The following is a 12,851-nucleotide window of genomic DNA, read 5'->3' as shown; positions in this document are numbered from 1 at the left end:
ACGCGCAACCATGACGATATAGAGTTGCATCTGAATTTGTTCATTGAGGTCTGTCAGACAGTAATAAATAAGCGCACCACACAAAGTCTTGGAGCTACAGGTGTAAACTTGTAATGCGCAAACAGGGAGAAGAGTTCATGCTCGTCTTTGGCTCCTAAAAATTGATGAAAAAGATGGGTTGGAGAAAGACCAATCAGGCTGTCCTGGTAATTGATATCCCAGAAATCCCAGCACAGCCAGAGGTGAACAGCTCGTACCAAGCTTAAGCATTCACGGGTAATATCAAGAGCGTGTAGCTCACTGTGGCCACTGCCAATAAGAATATTGTTTTCTTGGTGAGGTGCAAACACCGAAGTACGACATTCAAATCCCATGCAGGAGGGAAAACTTGGCTTTCTGATCTTCAAGGAGGAATGAACGTATCAGCACCTGTAGTTTCGGGATCTTATCATTCAAAACTGCTAACACTGAATTAAGATCCAACAAATAAGTCGTAATGGTGCTGCCTTTCAGGTGGCACTGTGTTTGCAGATAAAGGAGACATTCAGCCAAGAAATGAATGGCGACAAGGTAGTGGGGTCCTGATCCTTTCCTTTACAAAAGGTTTCGTTGCACTGCCAATTATCATCATAAATATTTCAGTTGAAGGTCTGCGCCATCACAATGGCCTTTGCTGTCCCTGCTAAATAAACTGTTGCGCCTAGAACTTTCTTGAGATGAACCAGATGAAACCTGCTTAGCACTGGGTGTGGTAAGCTGCTGTGAGGATGAATGAGTAGGCTGGGTCACCCCGGTAGTGCTTTTGGATCGCTTCCTAAAAGATTTCTGAGGTCTCCGAACCACTCTGTCTCTGGCCACTAAGGCGCGATCAAAATCACAGCGAGGCTCTTGATTGCCATTATCTTCTGCATCACCTTAGGAAGAAGTACTGGTAGAACTTGTCAGTGGAGATGGTGAGTTGAGTGTACCGGAGGCGCTCCTGCCAGTGTGATATCGCCATTATGAGTGCCTTCAACTCAAGGTTGTTAGTGTGCCAAGTTTGGTCCTCCAGATGTGCACCCCGACACTGTAGATAAGTGTTGACAAACAGGTTGGACGTGAGGGATAACTCAGTTAAGGCGACACCTCCAGAGACGTTCGAGTCTACTGTCCACCAACTGAGATGACTCCTAAGGTGAGGCGGTAGAGCAATGGCTAGGCAAGGGTACTGATGTACGTAAGGCAAAAGGAACTGTTAAATTGGATGCACGTGTAGATGATGGGAGAACAAATTTACACAAAAAAGGCAATAACCAACCCTACAGGGTACTGGACAATTTATTAGAGCAGCATGTCCATCGGATGACAATCAGTAATATGTTATTGTGACGTCATCACATGAGTCAGCTGTTGGGTCCTGCACCACACTTCAAATGGAAAAACATTTCTTCTCAGCTGGACCCCTGCAGCTTCAAGTAAGCAGTAAGTGCATCAAGGAGTAATGCAAGATAAGTGAAAAAAGAGCATTTTTCAACAGAATTTTCTGCCGGACAAAGTTAAAATTTACTGGTCCATATCCGGCTTATATACCAATGAATGGGAACACTAAGAGGCCTTGTAGTTTCAGAGGACATGTCAAAAATGAAAAAGTTAATGACAGACAGACAAACAAGGCATCATGACATAAACTCACTTGATATACTGTCAGGTGAACTAAAAAGTAACGTAGACCAATGAGATCATCCTGTGTATTTCATATGACTTACCTTGAAATTTTCTCCGAATTCTTTTAGATCTGCTATTGTTCTTCCTGAAATGATGATTACACGTTTTAGACAAAACAATTTAAAGGTAAGATCTGAAATGAAAACAACATGCAAAGGTGTAACATAGGTTCTTACATATGCTACATTCATCACAGACCTAAATACGTCACAAAATATAGGCTCATCATACATGACAAATATATGATACATGATAAATACACATTCATTACACTCGATAATATACATGTTTATTATACATGAAAAATCATTGTACATACTAATGATTTCACATCATGAATCTTAAAAAAACAAAATGTGACGTAATGGTGAGCATCAGCCAACATCTGGCTCGCAAGTACGAGGGTTGGTCAAAAAGTTCCAAGCCTGACTAACTTTCAACTATGGGCCATAATAAAGTGAACTAGTCAATCTAGTACATTGTTTGAGTACCATATATCGTTGTGTATAAGGCGACCCCACGTATAAGACGACCCCCCTGTACACGCCTTCAAAATCAACCCAAAATCCTATACTCCGTGTATAAGGCGACCTGGAATGAAGCACATCACAAGTGCGCACACAATCCTTATATATGCAATAAAAATATGTTTATCTTGCGTTGTTTATTCTTCTATGATTGGTCGCGTGTGTAACTCCAGCACATGTTGCCATTTTGTGTTTACACGGTACGACACCAAAATGGTGCCCGTAAAATAAAATTCATTTATGAAGTAATAACATATAAGAGACAATGGTGAGTAATTTAATCGCCAATTAACTATGTTGTAACTAACTAGGCTTATGTTTGCTTCACCTTCAGCGTGTTTATTCCACAATCACTTATACACACTCTCTCCAACAGTTGTTAATATAACTGTAAAAACAGTGGGAATTGATTTCAGCTTCACCGGTTATCACATGTTAGGTCACATGTGCAATATGCAAATGCTTACCGGTACTTCCGGCTCTCTACTCACGGATGTTGATTGTTTTACCGTGTCAGCTGGTTTGACAATCTACATTGAGGCGAGGGTCATTTCAACTTTATTTGCAGAAATTATTAAACTTTATTCAAGGAAAAGAGATACAAATCATGTTTATATATGGAAATAGTTATTGGAACAGTTATTTAGGACGAAATGCGAAGTTTTATTGTCAAATGCTGGGGTGGCTATCGGACGCCGGTTGACATCGCCAGTGGTAAAAAATGTGAGATCTTTGACTCTGTGTATAAGACGACCCCCCTGCTTAACCCCCTCATTTTAGGTACGAAAAACTCGCCTTATACACAGCGATATACGGTATATCATTGCAATGGTATTTGGTCTGTTGAGGCCATTTGTATATTAGTGACAACCGGTTGAACTTGATAGGGGTCCAAATGGACACAGAAAAGGAAAAGAACGAGTACTGAGCAGTCATCAAGTTTTTTAGTTTAGAGTAAAGTACTCCCCAAGAAATTCATGTACGTGTATGGGGAAAAGTGCCCTAGCTATTCCACTGTTAAAAATTGGGCAGCTATGTTTAAGGCAGAGAGAACAAGCCTTGATGATGACCAAAGGTCAAGAAGTCCCTTAACTTCCATCAATGAAGATTCAATCAAGGAAATAGAAAAACCTATACTGCCAGATTACACCATTATATTACCATTCCTGAACTTGAGGAAGACACAGGAGGTCTAAGCCATGGATCCATTGAAACTATTATTCATGAACATTTACAGATGAATAAGATATCTGCTCGTCGGGTGCCAAAGTTTCTAAATTCTGATCTTAAGTTTTAAAAAAAGAAGCCATTGCCAGAGAAATTTTAAAGCTAATTGAGAAGGATTTCGTCAAATTCAAAAAGAGATCAGTAATGGGTGATGAAACCATCTTCCCAATGCAAGAGAGTTAACTGACTTTAAAAGTCAGTTTCCACCCTTGCCGAACTAGGCTGGAATTCCTGTGCTGGATTGTAGCGCCATCAGTGGCTATTACAAGTTCTATGCCTCTCCTATGGATCAATCAGATTCCACCTCTCGTATCACTTGCATTTGTTTTAAACAAAACGGTGGCGCCCCATCAAGATCTATATTGTGATAAAACGAGTCTTACATCACGAAGTGCATCACATCACGCGAGCACCTTGATTAAAAACATGAAAAGATTTAGAAAATATCAGTTGACAACGAGTTAGCCGTGCACATACTTTGCAAATCCTCCAATTGACTGAAATCTGCATGACAGTATACGAACCGGATTTCGATTTCGGAGCGCGATTTTGATTGGACTATGCATAGACTCGTTAGTCCAGCGAAAATGTAACTCCATAATTCCAGCCGAGTTCGGCAAGGGGGGGAAACTGGACTTTTAAAGTCAGTTAACTCTCTTGCCTCGGGAAGATGTGGTGAAACATGGGTCTACCACTATGACCCACTGCTATGAAAGCACAATGACGACACCGATGACTTCAATGGGTTTTTCAGGGTGGCTTCAGAAAACTTCTTCCTGAATTGAAAAGCTTCACCATTGAAGAAGTGTATTGAAAAGCAGGAAGATTGTGTTGAAAATTAAAAAAAAAAAAAACTTTCACAATTGTTGGTTTTGCTTGTTTGACGAAGAACTTTTTGATCAACCCTCGTAAATGTCTCATTCCTCATAAAGATCTCATAATAATCATTTAAATAATGTATAAGCATAAATGCTCAGTTGTCAAAACTTTCAAGTATTTATAAACCTCAAAAATTGAATTTCTCAAGTAAAAAAAATAAATCGAGCCAATTTCTCGGCACACAACCATGGGCTGTTGTTGACTGAAGGCACTTCAAGTTGGGAGGCATGTAGTCTGACATTTGTTTAGTGTCATATTTCTGTTCAATATGATCAAGATGATCATAAATCAAACAATAGTTAGTAATTCAAAGAATACTACCACTATAACATAAATGCCAACCTGCAAAGATCCGTGTTAGAATAGATCTTCAGCAACCCATGTTTTTCGTAAGAGGCGACTAACAGGATCAGGTGGTCAAGCTCACTGACTTAGTTGATGCATGTCTTTGTATCCCTATTGTGCGGATCAATATCATGATATCAATCACTGGATTGTCTGGTTCAGCTTGTCACATAGCTTGAATATTGCTGAGTGTGGTGTAAAACAAGAAACAAACAACATCATTGTCATAATCCTGTATTTTGGCCTTTATCACACCTTAAAAATTCTTCAAAAATTCAAAACAGAAGTCCTTTACTATCAGCTGTTGAAAATCTGAAGATTTTGGGGGGGTTGTGACGGCCAAAATACAGGATTTATGGCAGCGATGTAACAGAAGTTTACATATTCTCAAGAAGTATAGGCATTTTAGTGTTTGTGGACAAAGATACTTTATGAATGACCTTCATGTTATTCATAGGTAACTCACAACCTTATGAGATATCAGTCCTTGTCTGAGACAGAGCATACTACACTCACACCATTTTTATGAAACGTGTGGACTTTTTATGGTATCTGACCAAGGGAAAGCGAGGTCTGATAATATAGAAAGTTCACGAGTCCAAAAACACTCTCAGTATAACAACTTTCGTTCCCCACAAAACACTTACACTGTAGTTTATTCAATCGTCAAAAGTTGTCAATCAAAACAGCGATTTGCATACTCGCAACACTGCATGCTATCTCTTACTGTGCATAACCGATTCCTATATCACTGCATGGAGCTTTGAATCAGCTGACAATGGTAGAGCGCCCAACATTTGTTTTATCCCTGATTGGCAAAACAAGTGTTGGTTTTTACTTTGGTAATGCACGAAAATCCTATTCAGTGATCTACAATACCAAGTCATTGAACATATTTTTAAAAACTTAAATCCTAGTAGAAATCAAAGACGTACATGTACATATGTGTCTGTGCTGAAGTCAAGTGGAAAAGAGGCAATCACGAGTACAATTTCAAAACACGATTAAATTTCGATTTTGGAATGACAAAACAAAAACTAAATGAATATACCTACTTCTCAATAACAATACACAAATTTCATATCACAAACAATCGTATTTTAGATGAGATTTACCTTGTCTTTAGATAAGATGTCACTGTGTTTTCATGAACATACCCCAGTGTTCCTGTTTACCGGTAATAACCAGTCTTTTATGGTAAATTTAGGCTTGGACCGGTAATTCATGTGACTGCCAGTCCCTGTGGACCAGCAAAGAAAGTACCTTATACATCTTTGTTTTTGAACAAAACATTGGCTATATTCATATGAGTATATGTTTCTAATGAAGTCAGCTTGTCTGTTACCATCAGGGTTTTCCCTTGTCTATTTTTAGCGCATCCAAATCACATTTCGCTTTGCTTCGAGGTTAACCATATATTTGTAGCAACTTCGGCTTGAAATATTGACAAAAAATATATAGAGAAAATGTGACTGAACTTGATGTAAATGACATGTAGACTTAACAAAGTTACTTAAGAGATGACGTCATTGCACTGAACATGATGTTAAAAGAATTAAAACCTCGTAATTTTCATACTTTTTTTATTTGCTAAAAGTTGGGACTGGCAAAAATTAGGGGGGACTGGTAACTTTTAGAGTTGGTGACATTTCTGGCTGCTGACATGGCAAACACACCAAACCCTCTGCGGGAAATAAATGACTTAATTGTTGCTAAATAAATAAAAGGGCCATCTCATTAAAATCAGATCTTAGTTGTCGCTACCGCTAAACAAAGATCTGAGGACATCTCATTACTGGTCACGTCAGACCGACCTTGCGCAAACTTTGACATTTAATAGTCCTCAGTGAGTCATGGTACGGCATTTATGATATGTGTATCCATTCTCTTGCAACTAAAGTTCGTTTCAAGGCGTCAATAGCGGTAATCTGACCGTGGTTGCTGTAAATAACGGTGAGTTGTGCAATCTACTGATCATTTCACATATGATTTGCCTAAATTATTGTGAAGATTATAATAATTATTCAATGAAATTATGAATATAATTAATAAAATATATTGCAAACATTAGTCCAGATAAACAATGAACGATTTGTCTATAACCAGATATTATAATAATAGGATTAAATTGTGTACTTCAGTTCAGATTTGTTGACTGGTATTTCCGGTGTTACGTGATCGCGGTGATCGTCTCATAATTGTTCTGAGATGGGGGCAAAAGATCGTGTCATAGGAAAACTTGAGTTTGTTAGTAAACTTTGGGAGCCATGCTTTACCACACGCTATAGCCGAGTTAGCGCAATATTGAATAGCGCAATAGCGAGGGACACTGTATGCTATTTTTACGTGACTTGGTCGGTCTACCAGCCTGCGCTGTCTGGTGACTTGTGGCTTCTTGGCAGGCCAGCAGTGTTGAAAGTGTTAAACTGGTCACCACTGTGCTTTGCGTTGACAAGCTTTGATTGTATTAGAGAAGGATCCCAGCGAGAAATATCATAGTGACTTCCCTTTGCTTTACACTCGGGGAAGAAATGAAATCTTAATTTGTTTGAACTTTTTAAAGTAAAGATTTTCACCCTTGACATGACATATATTCAAATAATATAACTTCATGCATATGACATAATTTATACCTGAAATAGAGGTATTTCGAAACATACTTTATGAATGACCTTACACGTAGATCATGCTCTTTTTCCGATCTTGTCCCTGCCGTAACAATGATTTTAACTTAAAAACCTATGGTCACATGTTCTTTTCTCTTCACAATTAACATTGGAAGGTATAAGTGGTCCAGGACAATGTCCAATACTGACATAATTTGTTATCGGAACTGGTGGACTTACCCCTTGGATTTGGGTTTCTCCTATCTCCCTTGTTGGATGATGTTACAGAATCAGATTGAGGAGATGTGGAATTGTCCCCAGCTGTTACTGTCACTGGGGAATGTTGTTGGGATAATCCTCCACCTGATACTGTGACTATTGAAGCTGGCTCTGGACTAGATTTGTTTACAACAGGCTCAATTTGTTTCTGATCCTTATCTGCAAAATCATGAGGAAAAAAAAAATCATTTATTTCAAAGAAGAAAATTTATAGCTTCAGCACTGTAGCTCACCTGGATATGAAGACAATGGTATGAAAAGTCAACAAAGGCAGTTGCTGTCACCAATACCATACTGTGAATGAGATTCAAATCTCGGGGATGTTATCATTAATGGGAACAAGCATGTGGAGTTTCCACTTGATTGATCCATCTCCAGAGGAGATAATGTTTGCAGGGAGAAGAAATGCATTTTTAGAGAATTTAAGAGCATGGTCAAAGTGCAAAAGGTCCAATTCAAACCTCTTGAAAACATTGGGGTGTCATAATTGGTGGGAACAAGTACATAAAGATTCAGCTTAATTGGTTCAGTGGTTTCTGAGGAGATGTTAATGATGCACAAGAGGCTTTCTGTCAGGTGAGCTTAAAAGGAATCGAGACCTTTAACAGGTCCTGCCATGCTTGCCTACTGTCAAATACATGGTACTGCATTGCAGTAAACTGACAGAAATTGATATTTGAGATGATTGCAGAAAATTATTGCATCAAATATGCAAGAATTATGAGTCATGTAATACCCTGCATATATCTAGGTCTCTGGTTTAAACAGCGCGTGATATTCTCAGTCAGCGATACTGTAAATCTTGAAATTAACGAGAGTGTGAATTAAATTAATTAACTTCTCATTTATGTCTCCAACAATAAGATTGCCTCACTTCACACTTTGGATAGCTGAACTTCCAACTTGAATTTAAACACAAACAGGGTTTATTGAGCAGCAGTTGTAACAAGCATATAACAATGTCAGTCAAAGAATAGGAATTACACAACAGACATCCGGTGAGTTATCACTGCTGTGGTCAAAAGTTCTACCCACTCATGTCAAGCTTGTTGACCCTTTTCTGCATACCAATCAGTGAACTGTTGTTGGTTCAATTTTTTTATTGCCTTTGAACTTCCTTAATGCCAGTCAACAGAGTAAACATATAAACTGTGTGTTGTTTTTAAGAAAACACTGTTTATTGTTATTACAGAAGTGCTTTACTCAGTGCTGATAAGCGGTGTTATTTGTGTTAGATTGGATTAAGGTAAGGATATGTATCATTCCACTGGGGATGGGGTCGGGGTAGTCGCATTGATATTGAGTCGCATTTTTGGATAGGGGTCAGCAGTCAAATTAATTTGGAGATGCATTTCCAGATTTACAGTCTATATACACCATCTGGGATGACATAGGTTGATTCTATACGAATATACAAAACTATGGGACCAAGGGCAACAGATGGAGCTGTGTTAGATCCCCTCTCACATAGATATTCATGGAAATGAAAAAGCAATGGCGAGGGTAGCTCTAGACAAAGCGGAGATACAGCCCACTCCCTTTTGTAAACTTGAGATAGAAAACAAAATCAAAGCCTCCATAGCCCAAAGATGGCAAGCCAAGTGGGACGCAAGTATGAGCAAAAGATGGCAATAGAAAATTAAACCCAAGATCCACCAAAAGCCAAACTCATACTCAAATGAAAGGAAAGTTGAAATTGCCATCTCACGCCTAAGACTCGGTCACAAAAAGCACTATGACAAGGTTTGTCCATCTTGCAATCAACCTGAATCCATTGCTCACTTGTTACTGGAATGTCAAGACGCCCCATCCTGGGCTCGGTTAAAACAAGAATTAGAGTTAGATCCGCTATCTGTCCTTGATCTCCTAAAGCCAAGAGATGCAATAGCGTAGGTCAAACTAACACTTTTTCTGAGAGATGGACAGCTACTCGAACTTATATCATCAGAGCAACCAAAGATAAAAATGAAATTATATCAATATACGAAAAATAGAAATCATATCAATACAAAAACAGAAATTCTGTGAATTACAAACACACAATAGATATGTGTACCCGACTCACACACACGAGTCCAAAGACAGATTTTTTTTCGGTTCATTGAGGTATGATGTGCATTCTGTATGAACCTGCATAGCGGATTCTTACAAAAGTTTGCAATTTCTGTTTTTCTATTCATACCTTAATGAACCAAAATAAATACACAGTCAATACTTATAATTAAATTCGACAATGAAAACATGTTTTATCTACATTAGTTTAACCCAAAACAGTTATATATATATCAAAGCAGACAAAAATGACGAGACTGATAAACATTCCAGGGGGGGGGGGGGGGGGGAGAGAAACGGCAAGCAAGCCTGGACTTTTGCCGTTTCATTCCTTCTCGGCCTTCGGTCTCAAAGGGTTGTTTGGACAATGAATATGCATGAATTCTGCTAAATGTCCTGTGCATGACAATACACGTGAACAGACATGGACACCCTGCTCAAACACAATAACAGTACACTGACTGACTATCTTATTTCATGGTTAAACTTGAACATCCTACACATGCAGATATTGTTGCAACTCTACCCTCAACTGGTGTTACCAGAGAAAGTAAGGTACATGGTGCAGATAAGGTACAAAAGTTGTGAGCAGGCTGACCCCTCAAAATCTGGTGAACACATCTACTATGAATCCTTTTATAGCTTTTTTTGTTGCAGAGTCTACTGGTAAAATATGATAATAAAACATACTAATAAAATCTTTAAAGATAACAAACAAAATAATTGGGGGAATCATAAATAGCAAAAGGCATATCTACAGAAGATGATGAATGTGTTTACCAAGTTTCTTAAGCTAAAGATATCTCTGAAATACCTTTCCAGTTCTGCTCTGGAAATGAAAAAACACTGCTTTCATTCAGTTCAGGGAGTAAATCCAAATTCATGAAATTTATAAAAAATAAAAGAAAAATCTGGGGGAAATCATAAATAGCCAAAGGCATATCTACAGAATATGATGGATGTGTGTACCAAGTTCCATAAAGATATCTCTAATAGTTTTCGGGTCCTGCTCTGCAAATGAAACCAACTGCTTCCATTCAGTTCAGAGTCTTAGTCCAAATGTAAAAAATTTACATAAAATATATTAAAAATGCAGGGGAAACCTAAATAGCAAAAGGCACATCTGCACCATATGGTGGTGCTAAGTAAAATCCTAGATATTTTATATATTTGTATACTTATCCTGCATTACTCCTTAATGCATTTACTGATACTTCTTGACAGAAAGAAAGAGCTGTGTGAGGTCTTGCTGAAGAAGATGTTGCTTCAACTAGCTGAGTGGCTAACTTTATCACACACCTCCCATGTGACCACGGAAGGGGTGACACCACAGATCAGCACATTACTGCTAAACCTGAACGTCTTAAGGCATCGTGGGGAGGCAGCTCAGCAACAGGTGGGCCCCTTTAGACGTAGTAATGCAGGATAAGTTACAAATATAAAAAATATCTAGGATTTTGCTAGATTTTTTAACTTATCCTGCATTACTCCTAATACATCCTTATCTGACGGCACGGTGGAGGGCATACTTTCAGAAGTCATCTTTAATAAAATTCTCAAAAAATCTCAGGCAATCAGCGAAGGCGATGACTGGCATTGAGCAACCATTCCTGTTGTCAGGAAGAGGGAGAGAGTTAGATATGCAGTCATGGACGCTAAATGAGATTAAAATCAAGAACTGATGTCCCAAGCCTAATTGTGTGTAGCATGTAGCCTCCAAGGGGTGACACGCACTGGAGAGGTCACAAGGCCGGCTCTGGATATATATGTGGAAGTGTCAATGGCATCTAGTAGTGGTGACCAGTCGGGCAACCATCTAAGGGTCAAAGCTGTGTACGCCTTCCACATCTTCTAAGGTGACATTTCACAGATAGTGACTGGCAAAAGCGGTGTCTGAACACCAGAAACAGCCTTCCATAATAGAGTGTATCCATGGAGCAGTTGCTGTGAAGCGCCATTGTGGAGGCACAAACATGGTGCATGTTGCTGGCTCTTGGAGGATCCAGTCATGTTGCCTCTTATGCCTGAAAGATGATGACTCGAAGCCTGCGAGCAAATGTGTTAGGGCAGACTTAAACCTGCGATGTCGTCGATACTGGTATAAGGAGGCGACCGGTCTTCTTAGTCCGGTTATAATACGCCGTCGAATTGAATGGGTTCAAAGGGCACACCTCTCAGCAAGGTGAGGACCACGTTCAGATCCCATGCTGGGGGTCTAAACTTAGCATTCTGGTCTTCAAGCCGGAAGGAGCGAAGTAAAACCTGGAGTTCCAGGATCTTCATCATTTTCCGATCTTCCTGAACTGCCAAAACAGAGTTGAGGTCCACAAGGTATGTCGCGGTAGTGCTTCAGATGAAGTTTGTGGTGCAAGAATTGGGGAAGCGGGATCTGGTGTTGTTCCTTGCAAAATTTTCGAAGGAGCGCCACTTGTCTCACATTCTTCTGGCAGACGATCTATGTGCAAAAGTAATAGCTCTCACCACCCTAGCCGAGTAACCCTTGGCACATAAGGCTCTTTGTAGATGGACCAGACATGTAGATGCAACCTCTGTGGAGCTGGGAGTGGCCATTTGCTGTGGGGGTGGATCAGTAGATTCCAACATGTCTGGGGGTTGGAGATGGTCGGTGGCGGCTATCTTTCTGAAATCAATGAATCAGCCTCTTGCCAGCCACAAGGGCATGACCAAAGTAAGGTCATGGCTCATAAAGGTCCTCATCAGGAGAGTGGGCATGATCCGCAATGTCGAAGAAGTGGATAGGGAAATCCTTCTTTCTGTACTTGGGAGCCTTGAATGAGGGTGTGAGAGAGAGCTTAGCGAAGTCCTCATCCAGTGCAGTGATCATGACCTTGTCATGGGGTCAGGAAGGACAGACATAGGGTCCGACCAAATAGTGTCTTTCTTGTCGACACCTGACCCTGGTGATGGTGCCTCCACCTCAAACTGGTCAGCGAGCCAGTCTGCAACCTGGTTCAGCCTTAAGTGGGAATTGACCTCCAATACCAATCCTTCATACGCAGGGATGAAGGAGCCTTCTGATGAGTCCAACTGATATCCCCTAGAGCGCTGAACTGGAGAGCAGCTACAAGAATGGCGTTTAAATCGAGAAGACTTGCTCCCACTACGTTGGGAAGTGGGGCCAGGTGAGGTGGAGCAGGCTCAGAAACGTCAGACATTTTCGAATGACAGTGTTTTCGTGCCTGCTGTGACTGCCTTTTCTTAGACACTTGTA

General features: G+C 39.9%; 1 protein-coding gene across 2 annotated transcripts in view; it reads right to left on the bottom strand.

Moving 5' to 3' along the window:
• The window catches only part of LOC124147155 (ataxin-2-like protein), a 154,755-nt gene that overhangs the window by 76,495 nt on the left and 65,409 nt on the right, over positions 1-12,851 (bottom strand). For both annotated transcript variants that reach the window (XM_046517765.1, XM_046517766.1), the window contains exons 10-11: positions 7,529-7,726; positions 1,746-1,789 (exon numbers count right to left, since the gene is read on the bottom strand). In XM_046517765.1, coding sequence (XP_046373721.1) covers positions 1,746-1,789; positions 7,529-7,726 — 242 coding nt within the window. The remainder of the gene's footprint in view (positions 1-1,745; positions 1,790-7,528; positions 7,727-12,851) is intronic.

The sequence above is a fragment of the Haliotis rufescens genome, unplaced genomic scaffold, assembly GCF_023055435.1.
Source record: "Haliotis rufescens isolate VD_foot unplaced genomic scaffold, xgHalRufe1.0.p SCAF_15, whole genome shotgun sequence".
Lineage (NCBI taxonomy): Eukaryota > Metazoa > Mollusca > Gastropoda > Lepetellida > Haliotidae > Haliotis > Haliotis rufescens.
This window is presented reverse-complemented; position numbering and strand designations above follow the sequence as displayed.